At 63.6% G+C, this 27,988-nt stretch overlaps 2 protein-coding genes across 5 annotated transcripts; one reads left to right on the top strand and one right to left on the bottom strand.

Moving 5' to 3' along the window:
* Nucleotides 1-22: 22 nt before the first annotated feature.
* TXNDC12 (thioredoxin domain containing 12) lies at nucleotides 23-15,787 on the bottom strand. Its single transcript, XM_029046734.1, has 9 exons — nucleotides 15,741-15,787; nucleotides 15,438-15,591; nucleotides 15,164-15,197; nucleotides 12,007-12,067; nucleotides 4,223-4,275; nucleotides 3,157-3,230; nucleotides 2,649-2,718; nucleotides 977-1,060; nucleotides 23-641 (listed from the first exon to the last, which is right to left on the bottom strand). Exons 1-9 carry the CDS (start codon nucleotides 15,785-15,787, stop codon nucleotides 562-564), a joined length of 657 nt encoding a protein of 218 aa, XP_028902567.1. The 3' UTR covers nucleotides 23-561.
* On the top strand, nucleotides 15,730-26,828 carry BTF3L4 (basic transcription factor 3 like 4). Of its 4 annotated transcripts, none has more exons than XM_029083146.2 (6): nucleotides 15,730-15,831; nucleotides 19,589-19,655; nucleotides 20,698-20,811; nucleotides 24,626-24,827; nucleotides 25,513-25,572; nucleotides 26,357-26,828. In XM_029083146.2, the coding sequence occupies exons 2-6, from the start codon at nucleotides 19,602-19,604 to the stop codon at nucleotides 26,401-26,403; spliced, it is 477 nt and encodes a 158-aa protein (XP_028938979.1). In that variant the 5' UTR covers nucleotides 15,730-15,831; nucleotides 19,589-19,601; the 3' UTR covers nucleotides 26,404-26,828. The 4 variants fall into 4 exon arrangements, with proteins under 4 accessions (XP_028938979.1, XP_028938981.1, XP_007657656.1 ...); XM_007659466.4 differs by lacking the exon at nucleotides 15,730-15,831 and adding an exon at nucleotides 16,172-16,281; XM_029083147.2 differs by lacking the exon at nucleotides 15,730-15,831 and adding an exon at nucleotides 16,699-16,717.
* The last annotated feature ends 1,160 nt before the right edge of the window (nucleotides 26,829-27,988 follow it).

Below are 27,988 nucleotides of genomic sequence, written 5' to 3'. Positions count from 1 at the left end.
CCCAGCCAAGGAAAGCTCAGAGTCAACTGTCCTCCTTTTATTTGAAAAGTTTTAGTAGTGGTCGTCTTCCAAACCCCGGTACAAAAAGCCAAGCAGGGCAGAGGGATCCCAAAAGCTCCCGGGAGTGTGTGTCCGGCCCCAGGCCAGGACCCCGCGAGCCCAGGAGGGAAGGGAGGGGCTGGGGGGGGAGAAGGCGGTCGTGACCTAAGAAGCGTAAATGGCCCCAGTGACCCCCGGCGCCGATCAAGGCTGAACGGCCGGTTGGCCCTCGGGACTGAGGGAGGAGGGAGGAGGCGGTGGGGGCCCCGGCCTCTTGGGGGAGGAGCACGCCGGCCACGACGGGGGTCCATCTGCGTCCCTCCGGCTTGCGGGCCGTGGTGGCGGCCGGGCGCCGGCCGGAGGGGCGCGGTGAGACCCGGACCGTCTCGACTGTCGCCGGCACCCCAGGCGCTCCTCCGGGCGTCGGCTCCGCCTTCCGGAAGGTTCGTTTCTCCCCCCGCCCCCTCCCTCCCCACCCCGGCCCCCAAGACAGGGAGGGGAGGCGAGCCCCGCCCCACCCCCTTACAACTCATCTTCTAAGTGTTTGAGTTTGAAGGCATCTCCTGTCAGCTTTTCCTGAGCTTCCTTCATCCCGTGGACCACTGTAAAAGGAGGAGGAGGAGAGTCTCAGAGGAGCCTTCCAGGAACCCGTGGAAAGCCAACTCTCCCACCTCGACAGGACAGATGTGAGTTTAGGGACCCAAGGGTGGGCAAGAACGACCGAGACGAGCCCGGGGTCTCGGACGCGGACCCCGTTCCAGGCCAGATAGGGGAATCTTGAGAATGTCTCTTTATTTAGAGCGAGCTTTGGCTGGTACGGCCCCCACGGCGCCGAACGCAGACAGGCCACGGATTAGCCGGGTCGGGACGCGGGGCCCCGGGCCCGGATGCCAGCCGAGGGCCATCCCTTCTGCCCCCACCCCCGGCCCAGCGGTACCTTGATCGGCGCTGATGTAGAAATACTTGTAGCTTGGGTTGCCCTTCTCGTTGACGATCTCCGGGTGCACCTTGCCGCTGGGGTCTGCGGGACGGACAGAGAAGGGCTGAGTTTTTGGCAGGGACGGAATCCTGACTCTGACGGGCGCCGATTCGCCGGGGACGGGACACCGGGTCAGGGGACGCCAGAGGCGGCCCGTGGGCCTCCGCCCCGGGAGGAAGCTCGGGGAAGACGTCTTACGGTCCCCAACCTCGGTTCTCACTCTCGGGGTTGGGGGGGGGGGGGGGGGGGGGGAGGAAGAGGAAGGATAAAGACATTGTCCCCGGAGGGGCTCTTCCCAAAAAGTAGGGAGAAGGGAGCGATCAGCACTGGCGTGGAATGCAGGAGTTCAAATAGTAGGCGGACAGCTGCCGATTTGCAAAGGTCCCAGAGTGATATTAACCCAAGAGGAGCCGTGTCGGACAGCACAACCGGTGAGAAGAATAATAATAATAATAATGTTGGTATTTGTTAAGCGCTTACTATGTGCAGAGCACTGTTGAAAGCGCTGGGGGAGATACAGAGTCATCAGTTTGTCCCACGTGAGGCTCACGGTTCCTCCCCATTTTACGGATGAGGTCACTGAGGCACAGAGGTGTGAAGTGACTCGCCCACAGTCACCCAGCTGACAAGTGGCAGAGCCGGGAGTCGAACTCCCGACCTCTGACTCCGAAGCCCAGGCGCTTTCCACCGAGCCACGCAGCTTCTTGGTCAGAGCGGAAGAGAAGGGGTGAGGGGAAGCACTTGGGAGACCCGCGAGCAGAGAGTTCCAGCAGCCCATGGGGGTGACGGGGAGAAACAGGAAGAGGAGACCTTGGTCTAGCGGGGGCTGACAGGGCAGGAGGGGAAGATGCAATGAAGTGAAATCCCCTGCGGGGAGAAACAGCAGGACAGCCGGCAGGAGGGAAGCAAGGTCGGAGGTTAGGGCAAGACAAGTTACGTTGGGGTCGGTCGGTGAGTTTGGGGCACGGAGAGAAGCTGCGTTTGGACTCAGTTTGAGGGGGCGGAGGGCACAGACGGGAAGAAGGGGCTACCGGGCTGAAGGCCACGGGGGCCTCTTCGTGGCCGTGGGAGAGGGGAGACCCCCTTCGACCTCAGAAGAGCAGACGACCCGGAGCCGAGCCCGAGAAGTCTCCACAAACAGGAGAGGGGGCAGAGAAGCAGTGTGGCCCGGTGGATCGAGCACGGGCCTGCGAGTCAGGAGACCCGGGTTCTAATCCCAGCTCTGCCGCTTGTCCGCTGCCTGACCGTGGGCAAGTCGCTTTACGTCTCCGGGCCTCGGTTACCTCGTCTGCAAAATGGGGATTCAAATTATGGGTCGGGGACTCTGTCCAATCTGATTAGTCGGTATGGGCTTCGTATAGGGCCTGGCCCGAAGTAGACACTTAAATACCATAAAAAGCCAAAACGCAAGATGAGGAGGCTGAGGAGGAGCAGGGAGAGAGGAAGGGCCCCTGGCCAGAAAGAGTCTGGGGGCACAGAGGACAAACGTCATGGCCAGAGCGGTCTGCAGCCCCAGGCCCCCCCCGCCCCAGCCCCGCAACGGGACGGCCTACAAGTCCGCAGCACTGTTTGTGGTGGCCTCGTCCCTCTCTCGAGGAAGGAAAAGACGGTGACCGCAAGGCAGCCTCACCCATGAAGAGAATTCGAGGGATATAGCCGCCGTCGGGGCTGAAATCCTGGTCCTTGGGCTCTTCTTCATCCTAGGAGCAAGAGGTGGAAGAGTGCGGCGATGGCCGTCCCCCCGAACCACCGGCTTACGGTGCCACTTTTTTCTCTCCGCCCCCGCCGAGGGTCCCACAGAACCATCTCCTTCTCAGGTTGGGGAATAATTCCGCAAGACCTCTCTCGGGCCACCACGGACTGGCTCCCGGCAGGAGGTGAGAGGTCCCCGCCCCCTCCCAGACGGGCAGGCCTAGCGGGGGCTTCACTGGGAGAGGACCCGAGGGCGATCGAGGCTACGGCCGCCTCTCGGGTCCCGGGCACGCCGGCTCCGCTGGAGAGAAGGGAAGGGGCGGCCCGTCTCCGCGGGCAGCGGCGGAACAGAGCACCCCGCCCCCGGGGAGTGACGGCCAGCCCACCCCGCCGACCCACCCGAGTCCTCGTCTCGGAGCAGGGAGGGGAGCTTCTCCGAGTCCTACCTCCAGATTCACCATGACGAAATTATGGGCGAGTTCGGAGATCTCTTTGGACTCTGCAAACTTGGGCTTCAAGGCTGGCGGAGAGACGTTTCCAGGTCAAAGCAAGAGAACCCTGCTGCCCCCCCCCCCCCCCGAAGGCCACAGAGCAGCGGCGAAGCCGGAGTTTTGGCCACAGATACACCTCCGAGGTAACAGAATGGGGTCTAACTACGAAACCTTCGCTTATCGGTCAAGGTATTTATTTGATAGCGGCGTGAGTATTTATCGAGCCCCGATCATACGCGGAACACTGCATTAAGCTCTCGACAGAACGCGGTACAGCGGCACTTTCTAGCAGACTCACTCCACGAACCAGCAGACGCCTTCCCCGCCCGCTTGTCTTAGACAAGGCTTTCAAGAGAAAATGAAATACTTCCAACTGAACGTGAACAGCGAGAAAAGCTTGCGTTTTACGGAGCTTTCCCCCTCCACCCCCCCCCCCCCCGGGGTTCTCTGGCCCGTCACCCCGTTTCGTCCTCCCAGAAGTGAAGCCGGGTGGCCTGGTGGACAGAGCCCAGGCCTGGGAGTCAAAGGACCTGCATTCTCACCCCAGCTCTGCCGCTCGTCTGCTACGGGACCTTGGGCAACTCACTGAGCTTCTCTCTGCCTCGGCTACCTTATCTGTAAAATGAGGATTCTGACTGGTGAGCCCCATGGGGGACAGGGATGGGTCCAACTGGATTATTTTCCATCTACCCCGGGGTTTGATACGGTGCTGGCATACGGTGCTTAACGGATACATCGCCTCCAGTTTACCCAAAAGGTCGCCCGAAGCGTCACAGGCAAAGAAAGACCGGGCCAGGAATCGAACCCGAGTCACCTGACTCCCGGTCCCGAGCTGCTTCCGCTCGGTTCCGAAATCCTTCTCACATAAAGAGCTCCTCTAGACCGTCAGCGCCTCGCGGGCGGGGAACGTGTCTACCGACTCTGCCGTACGGTACTCTGACGAGCACTTTTCACGGTCCTCCGGCAACGGAAAGAGCTCAGCGAATACGGACGATGCCGCCGACGAGGTGGATCGACTTACCTTTGCAAGCGCCACACCAGGACTTGTGGATGATGACCATGAGGGGCAGCCCGCTTTAAAGACAAAAAGAAACCGTGAGTGAGGCTGGAGCCGTCCGCACCCGGGCCGAGGCGCGCGAGAACTGTTTGTTTTGTTTTTACGGTAGCCGTTTGGCGCTCACTGTGTGTCGGGCACTGTTCTGAGCGATGGGGTAGATACGCGACTCTCGGGCCGGACCCAGGCCCCGTCCCACGTCGGGCTCACAGTCTTAAGTAGGAGGGAGTAGGATTTAATCCTCATTTTGCGGTTGGGGAAACGGAGGCACAGAGAAGCGGCTTGCCCAAGGGCACACGGCAAGCCAGTAGCAGGGTTGGGATTAGAACCCAGGTCCTCGGACCGCCGGGCTCGGGCCCCTCCCTGTAGGCCACACTGCTGCTCGGGGGCAGGTGGCCCCGCTGCCGTTCTAGAGCCCGGGCTGACACCCGGCTTCTAGTCGCCCCACGGGCCCCACACTGCCCTCAGACGACCCCCCAGGCGCACCTCGCTACCTCCGGGCACCCCACGCTATCCCAAGACTACCCCCGAGCGCCCCACCCCACCCCACCCCCGGGAGGGAAACCCGTGCTTTTACCATTTCCCCCGAAAGCGTCGGAAACGGCGGGCCCACGGACGGCCACCTGGATTCCGGACTTTTATCGAGCGCTTGCTACGTGCCAGGCGCTGTACGGAGCTCTGAGGTAGCTACGAGCCAACGAGGTGGGACGCGGTCCAGGTCCCATATGGGGCTCCCTGTCTTAATCCCCATTTTACAGATGAGGGAACTGCGGCCCGGGGGAGCGCGGCGACTTGCCCGGGGTCACACGGCGGGCAAGTGTCGGCTCTGGGGTCACAACCCAGTCTGTCTGTCTCTCCGTGCTCCGGTTGAGAGCAGAACCAGCCCAGGACCAGCTTTTCTGCCCTCTGACCCAGGTCCCTCTGGGGACGCGGCCTCAGTGTAGACTGTCTCCTGGGTGCGGGGCGCTCTACCGGGCAGCTGCAATCACGCGGCGGAAGTAACGATAATCGTGATCATTATTTATGGTACTCGTTAAGGGCTTACTATGTGCCGAGCCCTGTTCTAAGCACCCGAGTAGATCCGGGTTAAGCAGGTCGGACACGGTCCCCGTCCTACACGGGCCTCTCGCTCTTCATCTCCATTTTACAGATGAGGGAACTGAGGCCCAGAGAGGTGAAGTGACTTGCCCAAGGTGACAGAGCAGACAGGCGGCAGAGTGGGTGGGGAGCAGGAAGCAGCGTGGCTCGGTGGAAAGAGCCCGGGCTTGGGAGTCAGAGGTCATGGGTTCGACTCCCGGCTCTGCCACTTGGCAGCCGTGTGACTGTGGGCGAGTCACTTCACTGCTCTGGGCCTCAGTTCCCTCATCTGTAAATCGGGGATTAACTGTGAGCCTCACGTGGGACGACCTGATGACCCTGTCTCTCCCCCAGCGCTCAGAACAGTGCTCTGCACATAGTAAGCGCTTAACAAATACTCCTCTCTCTCTCTCTCCCCGCTCCCGTCTATTCTTCACTCCGCCGCCCGGCTCCTCTTCCCGCAGAAACGATCCGGGCCCGTCACTCCCCTTCTTAAACAACTCCGGTGGTCGCCCGTCGACCTCCGCTCCGAACAGAAACTCCTCACTCTAGGCTTCGAGGCTCTCCGTCACCTCGCCCCTTCCTACCTCTCCTCCCTCCTCTCTTTCTCCCGCCCACCCCGCAAGCTCCGCTCCTCCGCCGCCCGCCTCCTCGCCGTCCCTCGGTCTCGCCCGTCCCGCCGTCGACCCCCGGGCCGCGTCCTCCCGCGGTCCCGGAACGCCCTCCCTCCTCGCCTCCGCCAAACTGATTCTCTTCCCCTCTTCGAAACCCTACTTAAAACTCACCTCCTCCGAGAGGCCTTCCCAGACCGAGCTCCTCTTCTCCCTCTACTCCCTCTGCCACCCCCCTTCCACCTCTCCGCAGCTAAACCCTCCTTTTCCCCTTTTCCCTCTGCTCCTCCACCTCTCCCTTCCCATCCCCGCGGCACCGTACTCGTCCGCTCGACCGTATGTATTTCCGTTACCCTATTTATTTTGTTAATGAATTGTACATCGCCTCGATTCTATTTAGTCGCCATCGGTTTTTACGAGATGTTCTTCCCCTCGACTCTATTTACCGCCATCGTTCTCGTCCGTCCGTCTCCCCCGATCAGACCGTGAGCCCGTCAGACGGCGGGGACCGTCTCTATCTGTTGCCGACCTGTTCACCCCAAGCGCTTAGTACGGTGCTCTGCACATAGTAAGCGCTCAATAAATACTATTGAATGAATGAATGAATGAAGTACGCATATTATTATTATTATTATTATTATTAGAGTGGGGATTAGGACCCAGGTCCTTTTGACTCCCAGGCCCGGGCTCTATCCACTAAGCCGCGCCGCAGGTCCCTGCCCTCACGGAGCTCACTAGCTCGTAGAGGAGATAAGTGCTACCGAATCAGTGACGGCGGCCAGATCCCCGATGCCAAGGGTCACACCCTCTCCCGATGGACAAGACGGACGGATTAAGCGCGCCCCTCCCCAACGCATACGCACACGAACACAGCCCCCCCGGAAGCGCTGTCTGCTGTCCTTCCATTCAAATTGAACTCTGAAGGGACTCGGAGAAAAACGGAAAGGTTTAATCGATCGATACGGTCATTCTGTGGCCCAAAGAATAATATCAACACATCCCGGTACCAGCTCAACAGTACCGGCTCGGCCTAAAAGTAAAAGCGGAAAAGCCGCGGTCGGGATTTTCGAAAAGAAAAATCCCAGGCGGGCAGAGTTCTACTTCTCCCCCGACACGATGCATCTCGTCCGTTCCGATCCACGCCGTCTTCAAGTCCGGCGGGTGGCGTTTTCCGTTTCTGAAAATCGTCCCTTGGCGATCCTCCCGTCGATCCGCTCTTAGGACCGTTGCTGGGATTCCACATTGGGAGGCGCCGGTGCTCCGGAAGGGGCCGCTTTCACCTTAAAGCATCTTGACCCGGGGATTCCGAACTGGCCTCGGCGCTGGGCCCACGGTGAGGCCTTCGCCGACGCCCCGATCTTATCGCTACCCGGGAAGTGACCCGTCGCCGAGAGGGGAGCGGAAAGGGAACCCCGCCGGCCGACGCGAGCGTCCAGAGGGAAGGCGGACGACACCCAGGAGGGGACGGCGGACGAGGAATCCGAACGCCGGCAGCGTTGGGCCCCGCGGATGGGGTAGGTCACGCGCACGTGGTTTCCGGGGAGCCTCCGGCGCCGCGAGGTCTCCCCCGCCGTCCTCGGATCTTTCCGCGGCGTGGCTCGGCGGACGGGGCTTAGGGTTCGGAGGCGGTGGGTTCTAATCCCGCCCCCGCCGCTTGCCGGCCGTGGGACCGGGCGCCGGTGGCTCCGCTCCTCTGGGCCTCGGCGACCTCATCCGTAGAACGGGGATTAGAGGCGGCGGGCCCCACGCGGGACCACCGGATCGCCCCGTCCCGCTCCGGCGCTCGGGACGGGGCTCGGCGCGGAGTACGCGCTCGACCGAGACCGTCGCCGTCCTTCTCGGAAGAGATCGACGGAGGCGTCGGACGGCGACCCGCCGGGGCGGCGGGAGGGCCGCCGGGGAAGATCAGGCGAGGTTGTGTCGCAGGTAGCGCAGGAACATGTCGGCGAAGCGGTCCTGGCCGTGGTCCCGGGGGCGCGTCCTGACGTGCGAGATGAACTGTCGGCGGAGGCGGGCGAGCTCGGCGGGGCCGAGCGGGCGGGTGAAGGCGAGGCGCTCGGCGGCGCCCGGCACGGGCAGCGGGTCCCCGGGCGCGGCCCCGCGCTGGGCCTCGGCCAGGGCCGCCAGCACCCGGCCCGTGTCCCGGTCCAGCCGGTGGAGGAAGGCGTCCGAGGCCGGCGGCGGGGCCCCCGTGGCCCGGCGCGGCGGGGGCGGGCCGGGCCCGTCCAGCAGGGCGGCGCACACCGCCCGCAGGACCTCGGCCGCCAGCGGCCCCCCCGGCCCCGGCGCCGTGAACAGCGGCCGCTCCCAGCGGCGCCGGGGGTCCGGGGCCTCGAAGGGGGCGGCCTCGGGCCGGGCGGCCTCGGGCCGGGCCGGGCAGTGCAGCAGGCAGTAGCGGGTGGCGGCGGCGCGCGCCAGGCAGTGCAGCTCGTAGCGGAAGCCCTTGACGCCGTTGGGCGCGTCGACGATGAGCACGTGGCGGCGGGACAGGTGGCGCTCCACGGCGGCCCGCAGCGCCCCGCGCCCCGCCTCGTCGTCCCGGTCCTCGTCGCCCCCGCCCACCACGTGCACGGCCTGGCCGGAGGCCTCCAGCGCCCGCCGCAGCTCCTCGGCGCGCCGGCTCCTGCCGCCCCCCGCGGGCCCGCACAGCACCAGCAGCGGCATGCCCGACCGCCCGCCCGAACGCCCGCCCGCCCGCCGCGCGCCCCCGACGCCGGAAGCGGAAGTCCCCCCGCTCGTGTCCCGCCCCCCCCCCCCCGGACCTTCAGGCGCCGCGCGGCGCCGGATAGCGGAAGTGCCCCGCTCTCCCCCCTTCGGATTACAGCGCCGCGCGCGTCCCCCCTCAGACCTTCGGCGCCGCGCGCCCCCGCCGCCGGAAACGGAAGTCCCCCCCCCACCCTCCCCTCAGCCCTTCAGCGCCGCGCGCGCCCCCGACGCCGGAAGCGCCCCGCTCGCCCCCCTTCGGACTACAGCGCCGCACGCGCCCCCGCCGCCGGAAGCGCGCCGCGCGCCCCCGCCAGCGCCCGTCCCCCCTCAGCCCTTCGGCGCCGCGCGCCCCCGCCGCCGGAAGCGGAAGTCCCCCCGCTACCCTCCCCTCAGCCCTTCAGCGCCTAGCGCGCGCCCCGGCCGCCGGAAGCGCCCCGCTCACAGCCGCGCGGCGCCGGAAGCGGAAGTGCCGCCGCCGGGCCCCGCCCCCCAGCGCGCGCGCGCGCGCGCGAGAGAGAGAGAGAGAGAGAGAGAGAGAGAGAGGCGACGGGGGAGGAGCCCGGCCTCGGGAGTCAGCGGGCGGCGGTTCGAATCCCGCCTCTGCCACTTATTAACGATAACAGTGATGACGTTGGTATTTGTTAAGCGCTTACTCTGTGCCGAGCACCGTTCTAGGCGCTGGGGGAGACCCGGGGTCATCGGGGTGTCCCACGGGAGGCTCCCGGTCTTCATCCCCATTTTCCAGATGAGGGAACTGAGGCCCAGAGAAGCGAAGCGACTCGCCCACGGTCGCCCGGCTGACACGTGGCAGAGCCGGGGAATCGAACCCATGACCTCTGACTCCCCAGCCCGGGCTCTTTCCACCGAGCCACGCTGCTTCTCTAGAATGACGATGGTGGGGGTATTTGTTCGGCGCTTACTACGTCCCCGGCGCTGTTCTAAGCGCTGAGGGGGGATACGAGGTCATCAGGTTGTTCCCACGTGGGACTCACAGTCTTCATCCCCGTTTTAATAATAATAAGGTTAGTATGTAAGCGCTTACTCTATGCCCGGCACTGTTCTGAGCGCTGGGGTGGGGGCTATACAAGGCCATCAGGTTGTCCCGCCTGGGGCTCACAGACTTCATCCCCATTTTAATCATAATGATGGTGGCATTCGTTAAGCGCTTCCTGGTCATTCGTCCAATAGTATTTATTGAGCGCTTACTATGGGCCAAGCACTGTTCTAAGCGCTGAGGGGGGATACGAGGTCATCAGGTTGTTCCCACGTGGGACTCACAGTCTTCATCCCCGTTTTATTCATAATAATGTCGGTATTTGTTAAGCGCCTTCTATATGCCAAGCACTGTTCTAAGCGCCGGGGGCGGGGGGATATACAAGGCCATCAGGTTGTTCCCACGTGGGGCTCACACTCTTCATCCCCATTTTAATAACGATAATCGTGGCATTTGTTAAGCGCTTACTATGGGCAGAGCACTGTGCTAAGCGCCGGGGGGGGGGATACGACTTCAGCAGGTTGTCCCACGTGGGGCTCACAGTCTTCATCCCCATTTTAATAATAATAATGACGATGATGACAGTGGCATTTGTTAAGCCCTTTTTACGGGCCGAGCACGGTTCTAAGCGCTGAGGGGGTTAGCGGGTAATGAGGTGGTCCCACATGGGGTTCCCAGTCTTCATCCCCATTTTACAGATGAGGGAACTGAGTCCCAGAGAAGTGAAGTGACTCGCCCCAAGTCACACAGGTGATAAGCGGCGGAGCAGGGCTCAGAACCCACACGCCCTCTGACTCCCAGGCCCGGGCCCTTTGCGCCGAACCGCGTTGCTTCTCCCTTGTCGGCTGTGTGACTTTGGGCCCGTCGCTTCACCTCTCTGTTCCTCGGGCACCCCATCTGGAAAGTGGGGATGGAGACCGGGAGCCCCACGTGGGACCACCTGATCACCTTGTATCGCCCCCGCATTTAGAACAGTGCTTCGCACACAGTAAGTACTTAACCGCCACCGTCGTCATTATTATTACGATACAAGCCAATCAGGTTGAACCCGGTCCTTGGGGCTCACCGTCTTCATCCCCGTTTCACAGAGGAGGGTACCGAAGCACTAGCGAAATGACTCGCCCGAGGTCCCCAAGCAGACAAGTGGCTTAGTACGGCGCTTTCCGTACAGCAGACGCTCAGGAAATACGACTGAATGAACAAAGGAGCTGGGATTGGAACCCAGGTCCCTCTGAGGCCCGGGCCCGGGCTCCCTCCGCCCGTCCACGCCGCTCCTTAGGGAGAAGACCGTCTTTCTCAGGTGGAGGACAGCCACGATTTCTGGCTACGGCTATGTGGAATTGAGAAGGCTTTCCCCTTCCTCCCCCCCTTAATATCCGCTCCCCCCAGGTCATAACCCCCCCCCCCCCCCCCGCCTCGCCCTTGTGTACACCCTTAACTACCCCACCGCTAACCACTCCCTCAGGTACCTATCTCCGTTTCCTTACACCCCTTTATCTGCTAAGTATTTCAGTGTCTGCCTTCCTGGCTGAATGCCTCGCGCCAGGGAGACGGTCTAATTCCACCGTACTCTCCCCAAGCCCAGGGACAGCGCCCCGCACCCAGGCGCCCGGCAGGCGCTCGCTACCTAGTACCGGCGGACTGCCACGGGCACGGATTCCCGCGCAGCTTCGTCATCCGCAGTGAAGAGACTGAGACGGCGAGCCCCAGGCGGGCGGGTGACCTCTCGCCCAGCCCTCGGTACGGCGCCTGGCACAACGTGCCTAAGAAATGCCATTACGCTTATTAATAAGAAAGCGAGTCCACCACACCATGTGACTTCCCGCCTTGCAAGCAGTGGCTCCCCAGATGGGTAGGGGGGACTTCCAGGAGGGAGCAAGGAAACCAAGTATCCCGGTACTCAATTAATGGTATTTATCGAGCGCCTGCTGTGTGCAGAGCCCTCGCTACGGGCTTGAGAGTGTCCAACAGAACAGAATGGGCCGCCTCACAGGGAACTTTACCGGGGAAGTGACTCGCCCGAGGTCCCGAAGCGGACAAGTACCTGACTTGATACTGGCACTTTACCGTCAAGGTTTACAGTCCTTTACCTCTCCTAGATTAGGAACCGTCGGCCTCTCCGAGAGACGGCTGTCCCCACCCCAGGCCGGCAGGCTCTCTGTCCCACCGCCGTGGGGTAAGGCCCGACCCTCATCTTCTGTCGCCAACAGGAGGAGAGTCGCCTCCCAAGTCGCCCTCCTTTCCTTCCCTCTGCTCTTGGGCTTTTCCATGTAGTTCGTGCAGGGACGGGGGCGGAAGGGGCAGGAAGCCGGGCGGTTTCTCTCCCTCTACCCCACCCAGGCCAAAATCGGTCTTCCCCATACCTGGCAGCTGCTTCCTTCTTCCCGTCCTCTAGTGTTCTCCAGTGAATGTGATCGCCAAACCCTACGGAGATAAACATTCATTCGTAGCATCGGCAAGATGAAAGTGGTAAACTGACCCAGGGGATTTTTCCGTCTCAGAGAAGGGGGTGAGAGGGAGCTCAGAGGGGTGGGGGCGTGGGGGGAGGGAGGGGTGGTGTTTCACACCACGACTAAACGCTCAAGCAGCTCTGCCCCCCCATTTGCCGACTGCTTCAGGGCGGTCCCACGTACACCTCGCCGCGCTGGGGACGGCGGGGAGGATGGGGGACGCAACTGGACATGGGGAAGTCTGAGAAATGGCACCGACTCAACCGCTGGTGTGACCGCACCGTCCGATCTGACGGGGGAGACGGACACAGAAATCTCTTACAGATGATCCGGCTAATTCATTAGCCTGACGACCGATTATCCCTATGTGCTTCGCCCTTCATTCGGTCGTATCTATCGAGCGCTTACCGCAGGCGAAGCGCCGCTGTACGCGCTTCGCGCCTAAGGGTCGGGGGACACCAGATCGGAAGCTCCCTGTGGGCACGTCTATCAAATCTGTTAGGTTATACCCTCCCGAGCACTCGGCACCATCTCGCTCAACAGATACCCGTGAGCAGAGCAAACTCCTGGAGGACCGGGTTCTCGTCTACTGCTACGACGCCCTTCTCTCGGGTGCTTCATTGCGCGCTCTGCACCCGTGAGGCGCTCAGGAAACACTACCGATTCCCTGGAGTGGAATCAGAACATTATGGGTCCCCCTTTTCCTCCGCTCCTCCTCCCCATGGCCCCCTACTCCCTCTTCTCCACCCCCTTCCCCGCCCCACGGCACTGGCGTCTATTTGTACGTATCGACCATTCTCTTTTAATAATGATGCGCGTTGGCACCTATAATTCTATCGCTCCGTTTTGATGCCGTCGATGCCCACTTGTTTTGTTTCGCGGTCTGTCTCCCCTTTCCAGACTGACGGCCCGGCGTCGGGTAGGGATGGTCTCTATCTGATGCCGACTCGTACCGTCCAAGCGCTTAGCACCGTGCTCCGCGCACTCTAAGCGCTCGACAGGTAGGATCGAGCGAAGGATCGGGTCCGGGGACCAGCCTGCCGGAGGTGCAGATACGAAAAACGGAGATGCCCAATGCCGTGATTCCTGCGGGGCCGTGCACCAAGGAAGGTGGGAAATGGGGAAACGGAGAGGAGGGGAGGACCGCCGACCAGGGGCAGGAGGTTCGGCATCCAAGGACGCGTGTAAATATTAGTTTTTATATTCTGCTAGTTACCCGCCCGATTCTCGCCGGTCCTACGGTAATAACAATGATGTTGGTATTTGTTAAGCGCTTCCTATGTGCGGGGCGCCGTTCTAAGCGCCGGGGGAGACCCAGGGTCATCGGGTGGTCCCACGTGGGGCTCACAGTCTTAATCCCCATTTTACAGATGAGGGAACTGAGGCCCAGAGAAGTGAAGTGACTCGCCCACGGTCACACAGCCGACCAGCGGCAGGGCCGGGAGTCGAACCCGGGACCTCTCACTCCCAAGCCCGGGCTCTTGCCACTGAGCCACGCTGCTTTCCCAAGCACTTGGCTGAGCGCTGTGCACAGGGTAAGCGCTCAGTAAATACGACCCAATGAACGATCGCTCCCTAATCCGTCCTTCCGTTCACTCGCTAGTATTTATTGGGCGCTTACTACGCGCAGAGCACTGTACGAAGCGCCATCCCGTCCTCCCCGCCCGGTTCGGGAAGGGCCCCGCTCTCTCCCAGCCCCCAGCGCAGCGCTCCGCGTGGCTCAGTGGAAGGAGCCCGGGCTTGGGAGTCGGAGGTCACGGGTTCAAATCCCAGCTCTGCCACTTGTCGGCTGCGTGACTGTGGGCGAGTCGCTTCACTTCTCTCTGCCTCCGTTCCCTCGTCTGTAAAATGGGGATGAGGACCGGGAGCCTCCCGTGGGACAACCCGATGACCCTGGATCTCCCCCGGCGCTTAGAACAGTGCTCTGCCCAGAGTAAGCGCTTAATAAATACCAACATTATCATTATTATTAAATGACTGGCCTAACGGCAGGTCGGGGGGACGGGTCGTGTCGTCACATGGGCCTCTGCCCGGCCGGTGCCAAGCGTCCCACACATCCCTCCTTCCCCCTCCTACTTAGGGTGCGAGCCCCGGGCGGGACGGACCCCCCCCCCCCCCCCCGGCTACTTAACCGCCGTCCACCGTGGCCGGTCGGGACGGCGTTGGACGCGCGGGAGGCGCCGAACGAAGAACAGAAAGGAAGGTGACGGAGCGTGCCCACGGCCCATCGGGAGGCAGAGAGGCGGGGTCCGGCCAGGGCAGGGGAGGGATGGGCAGGACTGGGCAAGGGAGGACCGGACAGGACGGGGCAAGGCCGGGCAAGGGAGGACCGGACGGGGAGGGCAGGGCAAGGCTGGGCAGGGCAGGGCAGGGCAGGGGACGACTGGTCTGGGCAAGGCGGGACTGGGCAGGACAGAGCAGGACTGAGCAGGGCTGGGCCGGACAGGGTAGGATTGGGCAGGACTGGGCAAGAGAGGACTGGGCAGAGCTGGGCAGGGCAGGGCGGGACTGGGCAAGAGAGAACTGGGCAGGACGCAGGACTGGGCAGGACAGGTTAGGACTGGGCAGGACTGAACAAGAGAGGACTGGGCAAGGCCGGGCAGGGCAGGACTGGGCAAGAGACGACTGGGCAGGACTGGGCAAGAGAGGACTGGGCAGGGCTGGGCAAGGGAGGGTGGGACTGGGCAAGAGAGGCCAGGGCAGGGCAGGACGCAGGACTGGGCAGGACTGAACAAGAGAGGACTGGGCAAGGCCAGACAGGACTGGGCAGGACTGAACAGGGCTGGGCAGGGCAGGACAGGGTAGGACTGGGCAGGACTGAACAAGAGAGGACTGGGCAAGGCCGGGCAGGGCAGGGCAGGACTGGGCAAGGCTGGGCAGGGCTGGGCAAGGGAGGGTAGGACTGGGCAAGAGAGGCCTGGGCAGGGCAGGGCAGGGCAGGGCAGGGCAGGGCAGGGCAGGGCAGGGCAGGGCAGGGCAGGGCCCTCCCCCCCCCCCCCACGTGCCCCGGGGACCCCCAGAGAGGGCTAGTTTCCCCTCCCCCCTCCCCCCCGGTGTCGGTTGAGCTGACCCTTTCCGAGCCCGGCGGGGACGGGGAGCGGGAGCAGCAGCAAGAGGAGGAGGAGCAGGAGCAGGAGGGGCGGCGGGGCGGGCAGGGGTCGGGGACCGGGACCGGGACCGGGACCGGCGCCGCGCCCGCGGCTCCCGCTCCGCCCCTCCATGGCCGAGCCGCCAACGCTTCCGGCGCGCGCGCGCGGGGCCCCTCCCCCCCGGCCACCCAGGCGGAAGTGACGAAAGGACGGGCGGGGGGGGGAGGAGGGGGAGAGCCTTAAAGGGGCAGGGACCTCCTCGTCCCCCTCCTCGTCCCCCTCGTCGTCCCCCTCCTCGTCGCCGGCCCCCCGGGTGTCCCCCGGCCCGGCGGCCGGGCCGCCCTCGGTGGACGCCGGCGAGCGCGGCGGGCGGGGGACTACGCGTCCCGGCGGGCGCCGCGGCCGAGGACTACGAGTCCCGGCGGGCACCGCGGCCGAGGACTACGAGTCCCGGCGGGCACCGCGGCGGCGGGGGGGGGGGGGGGGGGGGGGGGGGGGGGGGAGGGAGGGGGAAACCGCTCCCGCGGAGCGCGGCCGCCCATTGGCCGCGGGCGTCACGTGACGGGCGTCCGCGGCCCCTTTCTCTGGCTGCGGGCGGCCGCCATCTTGCCGTGGCCGCGTGTCGGTGTCGGAGGCGCCTCCCGGCCGGGTGAGGCCTCCTGCCCTCCTCCCCCGCCTCCCCCCGCTCCCCCGCGGCCTCTTCCTCCTCCTCCGGCCGGGCGCCGGGGGTCCGGGGGGCTGCGGTCGCCGCCCGCGGGGGCCCGGCCCCCTCGGGCCGCCTCCCTCCGCCTCCCTCCCTCCTTCCCCTCAGGCCGCCTCAGCCCCCAAACTCCGTCTTTCCGGCCCCGGACGCCCCGGCCCCGGCCCCGTCGCCACCGCGACCGACGTCGTCGTGACGGAGCCGAGGCCGCGGCCCCACAATCGGGCGGGCGGCCTCCTTCGTACCCGGCGTCACGTGGGCCTGGGTGAAGCGCTGCCCAGGTGCCCGGCGCTGTGCTAAGCGCCGGCGGGGGGAAGACCCGGGCTCGTCGGCCGGTCCCCCGGGAGGCTCCCGGGCTTCAGAGGAGGGAACTGAGGCCCCCAGAATAATCCGAAGAATGTGGGTATTTAAGCGCCGACTAGGTGCAGAGCGCCGTTAGTAATAATGTTGGTATTTGTTAAGCGCTTATTAGGTGCCCAGCACTGTTCTAAGCGCTGGGGTAGACACAGGGGAATCGGGTCGTCCCACGTGGGGGCTCCCAGTCTTCATCCCCCTTTTCCAGATGAGGGAACTGAGGCCCGGAGAAGTGAAGTGACTCGCCCCCGGTCACCCAGCTGACAAGTGGCCGAGCCGGGATTTGAACTCATGACCTCTGACTCCAAAGCCCAGGCTCTTTCCACGGAGCCACGCTGCTTAAGCGCTTCCTGTGTGCAGAGCGCCGTTCTAAGCGCTGGGGGAGATCCCGGGGTCACCGGGCGGTCCCCCGGGAGGCTCCCGGGCTTCATCCCCATTTTGCAGAGGAGGGAACTGAGGCCCCCAGAATAATCCGAATAATGTGGGTATTTAAGCGCTGACTAGGTGCAGAGCGCTGTTCTGAGCGTTGGGGGAGATCTGGGGTCACCGGGCGGTCCCACGGGAGGCTCCCGGTTGATCCCCCTTTGACGGGGGGGGGGGGAACTGAGGCACCCAGAATAATAATACTACTAGTGTTGGTGTGGGTTAAGCGCTGACTAGGTGCAGAGCGCTGTTCTAAGCGCTGGGGGAGAGACAGGGCCATCAGCCAAGTGAGGCTCCCAGTCTTCACCCCCATTTTCCAGATGAGGTCACCGAGGCCCAGAGAAGTGAAGTGACTGGCCCCCCCCCCCCCCCGAGTCCCCCAGCTGACAAGGGGCAGAGCCGGGATTCGAACCCATGCCCTCTGACTCCCCAGCCCGGGCTCTTGCCACGGAGCCCCGCTGCCTCTCTCCGACGGCACCCGCCAAGCGCTCTGCCAGGCGCCGCGGTCGAGGATGATCACGTTGGTATTTGCGAAGCGCCGACCGTGTGCAGGGCACTGTCAGTGCCGGGGTCATCGGGTGGTCCCTCGGGAGGCTCACGGCCCTGATCCCCATTTTACAGCCGAGGTCGCCGAGGCGCGGAGAAGCGAAGTGACTTGCCGCTTATCCGCTGGGTGACCTTGCGCTGTTCTGAGCGCTGGGGGAGATACTGGGTAATCGGGTTCTCCCGCGGGAGGCTCACGGTTAATCCCCCGTTTTCCAGATGAGGTCACTGAGGCGAAGCAAAGCGACTTGCCCACAGTCGCCCAGCTGACGAGTGGCGGAGCGGAGATCAGAACCCACGACCTTTGACTCCCGAGCCCGGGCTCTTCCCACCGAGCCCCGCTGCCTCTCCGCACCCGGACGGTGTCCCTCTCCCACGTGGGGATCCCTGACTTAATGCCCCGTCCGCCGGGTGAGGTCTGTAAAGATGAGGAAACTGAGGCGCAGAGAGCTTCCCCTGGCGGACCTGGAACCGAGATCCCGTCCCCCAGGGGGCTGGCGGACGGAGAGAGAGAGAGGGGGCGAGGTGACCCTTTCGTAATACGTGACCTCCGACTTCCTTTCGTCATCGCCGTAGAGGAACCGGGGCGTTGGTTCGGTCGTATTTATTGAGCGCTTACTCAGAGCGCTCGGAACCTACAGCTGGGCAACGGAGACCATCCCTGCCCACGGCGGGTTCGCAGGCTAAACGGGGGAGACGGACAACAGAACGAAACGAGTAGTCTGGCGACGATATCTGTTAAGCGCTTAGTATTCATTCGGTCCTATTTATGGAGCGCTTACCGTGTGCGGAGCACTGGGCTAAGCGCTTGGCGTGGACACTTCGGCAACAGATGGAGACCATCCCTTGCCCAACGGTGGGCTCAGCGTCTAAACGGGGGAGGCAGCCAAACGAAACAAGTAGTCTGGCGGTAGTGATATCTGTTAAGTGCTTATTACGTTCCAGGCACCGTTGTGAGCGCTACGGGGGTGGTCAGGTTGTCCCACGTGGGGCTCACAGTCTTAATCCCCGTTTTACAGATGAGGTCACCGAGGCCCAGGGAAGTGACTCGCCCAAAGTCACACGGCTGATAAGCGGCGGAGCCGGGATTAGAACCCACGACCTCTGACACCCCCCCCCCCACCCCCCCCCCGAGCCCCGCCGCTCCATACCGCAGAAGGCCGGCGGTGCCGAAGCCCCAGAGCGATTCCAGGTTCCTGTCATTAGCTCCCCCCCCTCCCTTCATGGATTTGGGCTAAACCTGGGGAAGGACGGCAGCGGTGGGATCCGGCGGCCGGGATCTCCCAGAGACGGCGAGGTTTTCAGGTTTCTGGCGGCCAGCTCCCGTCACCAGGCAGGGGAGCGAGAGGACCCGTCCTTCCCGGACAGCGGGGAGGCTCGGTGGCCCGATTCCGGGGCTCGGGTGGAGAGCGGCGCCGGAATCGCCGGCGTCTTCCTCCCCCGAGTTGCCGCCCGGCCTCGTCGGGGCCTCCGGGCCCTCTTTATCCGTGTCCTCGGGTTGCTCCGTCGGGGGGTTTTCACGTGGGGTCGTAGAAGAGAAGCGCCCACTGGGAAAAGAAGCAAGCCTGCCGGGAATGGTTCCGTCCGACCCGGGCCGTTAAGTCGGACCCGGGTCAGAGGCCGACTCCGAGACTTCGGAGCCGAGAGGATCGATGTCGATCTTTGTCGTTGTAGAATGCCGTCCTCACCCCCCGCCCTCCTTCCTTCCTTCCGTCTTCGCAGCTTCCCAGCGAGGTAGGGAAAAGCAGGTGGTTTTGACGGCGTGTTCGATGGCGTCTGTCGAGCACCCGCGGCGGCGCGCGGGGCCCTGTACTGAGAGTTTAGGAGAGTACGGTATAACTACAGACGAGGAGAGCTCGCAGGCTAGAGCGGGGAGAGGGACATCGACATAAATAGATAAATTCCAAGATCTGTGCAGGTGTGCCGCGGGGATGGGAGGGAGGATGAAGGAGCAAGGAAGAGCGGCGGCGAAGGGAGTGGGAGGAGGGCTTAGTCGGGGAGGGCTTCTCGGCGGGAGATGTCCCTCCGTTAAGGTTTTGAAGCGGGAGAGCGGTTATCCGTCCGACGCGACGGGTCACCGCGTTTTGCAGGTGAAAGAGGAGGTCTTCGAGTCGACGCCCCCGGTCTGTCGCTCTGTCCTTCCCCCGTTCATTTGATCCAACTCCGGCCTCCGTTCGTCTGCTGGAAGTTTTCGTTTCGGAAATTCACCGATCGATGGTTAACGGCGTGTCACCAGGAGCCTGACCCGAGTTCCACGTGATCCGGCGGCGGTGTCCGTCGTGAAGCTTTTTTTCTGACTTCTGAAATGGCTTTCTGTGTCGCCGACTTAATACTGTGTGATTTAACCTAACTTTTTTTTCCCCCTCTCCCCCCGCCCCCTCCCAAGAAATAGCAACAGCATGAATCAAGAAAAGCTCGCCAAGCTCCAGGCTCAGGTCCGGATAGGAGGGAAGGTACGAGAGGGACGGTGACCCACAGCCCGCTTCTGTCCGTCTCACTTTAGTGGCGCCAGAGTTTGGCCCGCGGGATCATCCTCTCGGTATTTGGAAAGCGACTCGCCCAGATCTAAACTAGTCACCTAGAAGAGGGAGACCTTTAGCTTCTAAATCTGGGCAGTCCCAAACTCGGGATCGTTTTCTCAATTCGCCCAGAGATCGAAGGTCAGCGTAGGACCCGAGTTTCGGGAGCCGATTCCCGGGCCTTACCACGCCTTCCTGCTTCTGACTGCCGGGCTTCGGGAATTAATTTTTTTTTTTTTAATAATCCGAGTTTCAACCGTTAGGGCTCTGTCAGGTCAGTCAAACGGTGGTATTTACCGAGCGCTCACCGTGTGCGGGGCGCTGTCCCGAGCGCTTGGGAGAGCGCCCCGGGGAGACCCGGCGAGCGTCCTTGACGCATTTAAATGTGGGCGCTCGGGAGGGAATGGAGACGGAGGGGACAGTTTCCCTCTCCTCTCCTCCTCCTTCCTTCTCCCCCCTCCTCCCCCGTCCCCCCCCATCCTCCAAATCAGGGAACGGGATAGCGTATCTTAAATTGCGGGAAATCTGGTTGCCGGCTCCAGCCGACGAAGGTCGTAGGGGCGGCGCTCGGCTCTCCGTTAAGGAGAAAGGCGCCCGGGAAGGAATAGCCGTTCCGAGAGAGCGCCCGGCCGCAGTCTTCATTCTGGGGGCGAGGAGCGGGGGGGGGGGGGACGTTTTCAAATGCAGCCTTCCCCAGCGCCAGAAGGGCCGAAAGGCACGGAATTTCTCTCCAGCCCCACGGAACGAGGAAACGCGAGGGGATGGTGGAACGTTTAGAGCTCGGAGATTGGGTCAGGAGCGCCGGGTGCCGAGAGCTCTCCGTTAGGCCGCCAGCCACGGTCTCTGAGGTGGTTTCCCTCCCCGGAAGAGAGTTGGGGGACGTGGAGGGGGCCTGGGTCAGCAGGCGTCGCGTCCCCCCGGCCTGCCCGGCCCGTGCAGCCTGCCCGCTGACCCTTCTCGCTCTGCCCGTTTCCAGGGGACCGCGCGCAGAAAGAAGAAGGTGGTGCACCGGACGGCTACGGCGGACGACAAAAAACTTCAGAGTTCTCTCAAAAAGCTGGCCGTGAATAACATCGCCGGGATCGAAGAGGTGCGGTCCCTCCGTCCTTTTATTCCGCCAGAGATGATCGACTGGTCGCGGTCGGTCTGTGCTTTCCGTTCGGAGACTCGAGGTCTCGGGCCCGGGCCCGCCGGCGAGCCCAGGTCGAGGGGATCCGGGGGCTCGTCTCGGGGGCTCTCTCGCGCCGTCGGCTCCTTCAGGCGGGGAGGGTGGTCGTCGTCGGTCCCGCCTACTGCGAGCCTCCGGGGTACGGGGGCAGTCGCGCGAGCCCTGCCCTCGAGGAGCTTTCGGCCTTGCGGGGGAGACGCTTAAGTGATGGTCCAGATGGGGGAAGAAGGGAGAGGGAATCCGAACGTGACTTAGTGCTCGTCTGCTTAGTCTGTTGCCCTCTCCCGAAAGCTCGACCCGGCGCTCCGCACGGAGTAAGCGCTCGGGAAACACCATCGATGGCTTAAAGAAATGGTACGTGAGGAGGTTGGGACAGAGCCAGTGCTTAGGCGAGACCAAAGTCATCAGTGGCGGTTGGACAGAGTAGAGCGGTAGCCCCAAGCAGGCGTGATTTCCCGAGGGCTTTAAGTAATGATCATAACGTCGGTGTCTGTCACGCGCTTGCTACGTGCAGAGCACCGTCCTAAGCGCCGGGGGAGATACAGGGTCGTCGGGTTGTCCCTCGTGAGGCTCACAGTCTAAATCCTCATTTTCCAGATGAGGGAACTGAGGCCCAGACGAGCGAAGTGACTCGCCCACCGTCACACAGCTGACAAGTGGCGGAGCCGGGAGTCGAACCCATGACCTCTTGACACCCGAGCCCGGGCTCTTGCCACGGAGCCACCTTTGAAGGTGGGGAGGCGCTGGGAAATCAGCTGGAAATGGGACAGGGTTGTCTCGGGCGGGCCTTTGGCGCTTACTTTAGAAACAATCCTTGGTTTCTGTTTCATTTTTCAAAATGAGCGCTTCTCACTTGGGCTCTTCTCGGAAGATCTCCCTCCTGCCTTTTCCTCAGAGATGAGGTCATTTTGAGCCCTCCTTTAAGAGGCTGGTGTGTAGGGGATCGGATTGCTCTCCGCGAACCTTTTCCAACTTCCAGGACCGAGTCTTCCCGCTGTTTCCTCCTTTAAAAGATTTTAGCCTTCGGTGGTGAACATTCCTGAGGCGCTTTCCATCTCGGGGATTTACATGCTTTCGCAAGAAGCGACGTCGCCGTATAAATTGCCCAGCGATCGCTCTTGGCTCTCCTTTTCCCGGTCCCGTTGGTTGGGCTGCCGGGCCCGGGAGTCGGAGGACCTGGGTTCTCATCCCGGCTCTGCCGGTCGCTCCACCGATTACTAGCTGCGTGGCCTCGGGCGAGTCACCCAGCTTTCCTGTGCCTCGGTTTCCTCAACTGTGAGACGGGGAGTCAGTACCTGCGCTCCCTCCCACGGGGACCGTGAGCCCCTTGGGGGACGGGGACCGTGTCTGTCCTAATTGGCCCGGACGGAACAGCGTGCGACGCCGGGTGAGCGCCCAACAAGTACCGTGTAGCGGGCGGATTTCCGTGCAGGTGGAATCCTAAGCGATGGCAGGATTGGTCCTCTAGACTCTAAGCTCGTCGAGGGCAGGGAACGCGTCCGCCCACTCCGTTGTGCCGTTCTGGCGGATTCTCCCGAGCGCCGAGCTCAGGGTTCCGCGCACAGTAGGCGCTCGGTTAATACGACCGCTTGATGGACTGGCCCCGGAGGAAGCAGGGCGGCGTCAAAGGAGGGCGGGAGCCCGTGGCAGAGACGTGGCCCGGGTCAGCGAGAGAGAAGATGGTTGATCGGAGCCAGAGAGCGGCGGCCTTGTGATCTCCACGCCCTCCTGGTCCCTGGCAGTGAAGGTCCTTCCTCGGAGGCGCTCGGACCCTTTGAAGATGCTCTCTTACTCCGGGTCCCCCCTCGGAAATTCCTTCAGCCACGCGAGTCGTCCTCTCGGCTCTCGTCTTCCAGGTCCCCTCGGGAGCAAGACTCCGACGAGACCCCCCCGAGCCGATTCAGGCCTCCCCGGCAGGGTGAAGTCGGGCCCGTGAGCGCTGGGGTTGTGAAGGCCGAATCTGTCCGAGGATGGGGTCGGGGGTCGGGGGAGAGAAGGGGAAAAAAAAAAAAAAAAAAACACACCCCATCACGAACGCGCCTAGGCCTCGGCGCGGTGATCTGCGCCCGTTCCAGAACCGGCCCGGGCGTGGGATCCCGGGGCCGGACCGCTCGCTTGCCGCTTGCCGTCGTATTGCGGCTGGGTCTGCCGGTTACGCAGAGGCGCCTCCTTGTCGGTCACGGAGGGGGGAGGGAGGTTGGGGCCCCGAACGGGGCGCCGGAAGGTGGGTCGGTCCTCGTCGACCCCTCCGTTGACCACACCGGTCCTCGGTCTCACCCCTCGCTCTGGGCGGCAGCCAGCCAGGAGCAGCTCTCTAACCAGACCCACCCGCTCTCGGCGGAGCTGCTTCTTGGACCTTGGGTTTGGCTTCTAACAGCAGTAACCGCGGTGTCGGTCACACCCTTGCTGAGGGCTGGACACCGTACTAAGCGCCGGCGTAGATAGGAGATAATGGGCTTGGACGCAGCACCCGCGGAGCTCCCGCTCTTAATCGCCATTTCACAGACGAGGTAACGGGCCCAGAGGAGCAAAGCGAGCAGAACCCGGATTCTCCGGAAACCTCGCTTTGCCTCCGGAACGGGCTCGGGGAGGCCGGACGGGCCGTCGTCACCCAGTGTCGGTTGCGTGACTTGCCCTCCGACCCGGCCGGGTTGGGCCCCGGACGCCCGCGTGAGGGTCCCGCGCGTGCCGGCCTCCCCTCGGTGAGACCCCGGGGGCCGGCCGGGGTTTGAGCCGGACCGGCCTGGCCGGGACCAGAGCTTCTGTGGCCCTCGGGGGGGGCTCGTGGTACCCGAGGAGGCGTGACCGCTCGTGGGGCTTTGGAGAGGGGGAGTGCCGGTCTGTCGGACGTGAAGCGGGGCGGGGAGAGCGGGAGCAGAGGGCTGACGGCGAGGGAGACGAGCGAGGCGGTGGGGTGGGAGGAGAGAAGGATCGAGAGCCTTAAAGCTGTCGGTGAGGCATTTCTGCCGTCTCCCCAGCTCCCTTCCGCCCGATTTTGTACCTGATGCCGGCCTCCCCCCGCCCCCTCACTCTTCTCTCTGTCCTTCTCTCTTCCCAGCCCCCTCAGTTGGGCCGGAGGGTGGCCCGTCCTCTCCTGAATCATCCTTTGGTCTCTCCCCCGGGAGAAGCGGCGTAGCTAGGTTACTGGAGCGAGCGCAGGCCTGGGAGTCGGAAGGACCTGGGTTCTAATTCCAGCGCTGCCACGTGTCTGCCGTGGGACCTTTGGCAAGTCGCTTCGCTTCTCCGTGCCTCCGTTCCCTCGTCTGTGCACTTGGGATAAAAGTGGGACGGGGACTGTGTCCAACCTGCTGAAGCTATGTCTACCCCAGTGCTTAAGAGAGTGTCTGGCACGTAGTAAGCACCTAACAGAGGCCGTTATTTATTTATTTTTTTAATTATAATCGCCCGGGTCGAGCCGGCTGGGGGTGGACAAGCACGTCGCCTTAGTCTGGCGTGGCCGGGACAGTGGAGCCCGGGGCCTCAGGGGCCCGAGCTCAGGATACGGGGGGGGGGGGGGGGGGCGGACCCGGCCGGGCTAGGGAGCGTCGGAGCGTCGGCGTCGGGGATTTTCCTGGGTCGGCTCGGGGAGGGACTCCCCCTCCGCAGCGGTTGCGCGTCCGTTTCCCGGGCGCGGAATGGCCGCCTTCCCGTGGGCGTTCGCCCTCCCCGCCGCTGGCTTCCGGGGCTGCCGGCGTCCGAGCGGGCCCGAAACGTGGGTCTATCTGGGCTCGCGCAGGTCAACATGATCAAGGACGACGGGACGGTCATCCACTTCAACAACCCCAAGGTGCAGGCCTCCCTCTCCGCCAACACCTTCGCCATCACGGGTCACGCAGAGGCCAAACCCATCACGGAAATGCTCCCGGGGATCTTGAGCCAGCTCGGCGCCGACAGCTTGACGAGCCTTCGGAAGTTGGCCGAGCAGTTCCCGCGACAAGGTGGGCCTCCGTCGGTCCACACCCGGCCCCGTTCCACTCAGCCGGACGGGAGGGTCGGGGGCGGTGGACGTCGAAGCTCGGACGAGGCCCGGTACGGTGCCCCGCACTCGCCGAGAGCTCAGTAGATACGGTTGATTAAAACAGGCCCGGTTCCTCCCTCGGCTTCAGGGCCCGAGAGGGGCTCGGGATGCGGCACCCGCGGCCTTCCTCCCGGTCCGGGAGCACGGGACCGCCCTCCCGGGCCGTCGGCCGCCTCACGCTCTGCCTCCGGGGCGGGAATGGGGAAGAGTGACATGAACCGGAAGCTTAAAATCCCGGTAGACGGTGGGGGGGGGGCTAAAAGAGAAAAGCCACCAGCCCCGCGGTCCGCACAACCGGTTGTCCGGTCGGTCGAAGACAAAAAAATCCACAGATTGTTAGGGATCCGTCATTCTCGCCGAGACCGGCCCATCTCTCTACCCGGACTCGTTCATTCATCCGGTAGTATTTATTGAGCGCTTACTATGTGCAGGGCACTGGACTAAGCGCTTGGAATGGACAGATCGGTAACAGATAGAGACGGTCCCTGCCCGCTGACGGGCGCACGGTCTAATCGGGCTGCCGCGTCTAAAGGGCCCCGGCGGGGACGGGGGGTGGAGCCAGGTGGCTTTCTCTTGCGCCTCGATCGTCTTCCTCTCTCCTCCAGTCTTGGACAGCAAAGCACCGAAGCCCGAAGACATCGACGAGGAGGACGATGACGTTCCAGGTGGGTGTAGCTAGCTGGCGACGGTTCCTCGGCTCCAGAGTCGTTCGCGTGTGGCGGACGGGTTGGCGTGACTCACTCGCTGGGCGGCCGAGGCCCCGCTTCTCCCGTCTGTTAGATAGGCCGAGCGTGCCTAAGTGAACTTCCTTGCGGTTTAGTGTGGGGAAGCACCGTCACCCGTCACCCGTCACCCGTCACCCCCCCCCCCCCGGGCCCGTTATTTTTTCAGCCAGTCCAACTGCGACTTCCCGGGGCCTCGCACGTCGTAACGGTTTAATAAAACGCCACCACCGTAAAGAATTCCTCCCTCAGGGAATGGTACTTGCCATCGCGGGGAACCGTCCCTAACCCCCGGCCTGTCGTCGGGCCTTCCCTGCCCGGGCCCCGCGACCCGGAGCGGGGCTCGTCCCGTCGGCCGACCCGTCGGGTGGGGGCGGCTCTCGGGACCCGAGAGAGGCCGTCCCTCCGCACGAGCCGGGGAGCGTCTCGCGGGGAGTTGCAGCCGTTGGGTCAGCGGGGAGCCGGACCCCCTTTCCCCGCCCTCCGTCCGAGTGACCCGGCGTGGGCGCCGGCGGGGACCCGGTGGCCCGGCCGGAGGGGACTCCCGCCGATCGCAACGTGGGTTGCTCACCCTGTGGGACCGTGAGCTCCCTGAGGCCAGGCTCGGGCCTCGTGCCCGTCGCGGGCTGTCCCGAGCGGCTTTTTTTCCTGCGGTGCAGCGCGCGCTCCGAACGCTTGGCGAGTCGGGTCGGTCGAGCGGCGCGTTCACCGAGCCTTTCCCTTTCAGATCTCGTAGAGAACTTTGACGAGGCGTCCAAGAACGAGGCGAACTGAAGTCTTCGACGGTTCTTGGGAGCTGGCATGGACTCGATTTAAGAAATGGGCCGTGTGGTTCCAGAGTTTTACCCCAGCGGAGAACGTGACCTGTTAATAGTTCAGTAATATAAATATTTTGTATATTAATGATGCTGCTCGTTCGGCATTTTTCTGTCAGTTGATTTTTGCATTTTGCACTTACTCCTAGCATCTGCTCTTTTGGTCAAAATACGAAGTGTCGGTGCAGCTTGAGGGTCTGTGTGCGTGCGTGCGTGCGTGTATGGGGGGGGGGGGGGGGAGGGGTGAGCGTGTGCACCCGCAAGTCCGAGTGTGCGGTTGTGTGTGTGAGCGTGTGTTTACAGTGGAGAGCACATTGGATAGCAGTTCTATTTAACCTGTCTCTTTCCCTCAGAAGTAGAAATAAAAGAAATCTTTTAAGTCGGTTACCTTTTAAGTCTTTTCCCAGTGGTGCGCAGAAGAAACGGTGAACGGCGAGTGTCTCGTCTGTACTTCACTTGAAGGCATTTTAACGTTGAAGACTCGGTTTTATTTTGCGTGAACTGTCGTCATCTGCAAGATACATTTCTCTTGTACCTTTGAAGTGTACGTCCGCTAGATGTGGTGTCGGTCAGCTCCGTTCCCTGGGATTCGCGGGCGCAGGTCCCCCTCGTCGACGGTCCCCGCCCCCCTCGGCCCGTCTTCCGAAGGCCGGGTGGCGGGGGCCGGGCCGGGCCGGCCCGCCTCCTCCCTCCTCGCCGGAGCCCCCCCCGTCCCCCCCGTCCCCGTCCCCCGGGTCCCCTCCCGGTTTACCCGGGTCCGCCTCGCTCTTGTTCCGGGGAACGGGTCGCCGATCTGTCCCGACCTTCCCTGGATCCCATCCGGTCAGGCTCGGAGGACTTCCGGCCCGCGCCCGCCCAGAGATCTCTCCATCTGCAAGTTTCCTTTTCCCGGGAGCCGGAGTCGAGGGGCGTCTCTCCGCCTCCAGGAGCCGAAAGGTCCTCCGGAGCGAGCTGGGGTCAGCCGGCGCCGAACGGGACCCCCCCCCCCCCCCCCCGGTTGGCTGCCGTCCACCCGGTGGCTCCGGGCCCAGTCCGGCACGCGTCCGTCCGGGCGGTGGTTCGGGGGTGATCTCTGGCGCCAGGCGGGCTTATCCGTCGTCCCCCCTTCGGGGGGTGGGTGGGGGTGACCCTCCGGTTCCCGCGAGGGGAGTAAGCCGGACCGTGGCGAAGGCCAAACGGACGTCCTCGGGGTGGACGCGGGGGGCGGCCGACCCGCCGTCCGCTTAGCGGCTTCGCCTCGGAGCCCCTCGGCGAGGGCGGCAGCCGGGGTCCGCGGCCCAGCCGGGGCCCTCCCGGCCCGCCGGCCGGACTCCTCCCTACATTTTGGAGACTCGTTCGGTTTCTCTCGTGTCTTTTTTCTGTGATTTTCCCCCGGGCTTCGTTCCGAAATAAAATAAGAGAACAAGGAAACCCTCCCTCTTGTGTTTTCTCAAGGCCGCCGGTAGGTATGCCCCAGGCCCACGGTGGCCGTCGGGCATTGTCCGGGGGGCATCTGCTGGCCTCCGGTCATTCCGTCCCTCCCGCCCCCCCCCTCGCTGTCCTCT

This window comes from Ornithorhynchus anatinus, chromosome 18 (assembly GCF_004115215.2).
Source record: "Ornithorhynchus anatinus isolate Pmale09 chromosome 18, mOrnAna1.pri.v4, whole genome shotgun sequence".
Classification (NCBI taxonomy): domain Eukaryota; kingdom Metazoa; phylum Chordata; class Mammalia; order Monotremata; family Ornithorhynchidae; genus Ornithorhynchus; species Ornithorhynchus anatinus.
The sequence above is the reverse complement of the archived record's forward strand: the minus strand, read 5'-3'. Positions and strand labels throughout refer to the sequence as shown.

What these genes read in the sequence shown, in the direction of transcription:
- TXNDC12 (XM_029046734.1), bottom strand. Translation starts at nt 15,787, where the DNA reads ATGGCGGCCGCCCGCAGCCAGAGAAAGGGGCCGCGGACGCCCGTCAC. An exon ending in ACGAGGAGGGGGACGAGGAG is followed by an intron (nt 15,198 to 15,437) that starts GTCCCTGCCCCT and finishes CTCTTGCTGCTG; the next exon opens with CTCCCGCTCCCCGTCCCCGC. An exon ending in CCCTCGAATTCTCTTCATGG is followed by an intron (nt 1,061 to 2,648) that starts GTGAGGCTGCCT and finishes TCCGTCCCGCAG; the next exon opens with ACCCCAGCGGCAAGGTGCAC.
- BTF3L4 (XM_029083146.2), top strand. Translation starts at nt 19,602, where the DNA reads ATGAATCAAGAAAAGCTCGCCAAGCTCCAGGCTCAGGTCCGGATAGGA. An exon ending in AGGTCCGGATAGGAGGGAAG is followed by an intron (nt 19,656 to 20,697) that starts GTACGAGAGGGA and finishes GCCCGTTTCCAG; the next exon opens with GGGACCGCGCGCAGAAAGAA. An exon ending in CGAGCAGTTCCCGCGACAAG is followed by an intron (nt 24,828 to 25,512) that starts GTGGGCCTCCGT and finishes TCTCTCCTCCAG; the next exon opens with TCTTGGACAGCAAAGCACCG.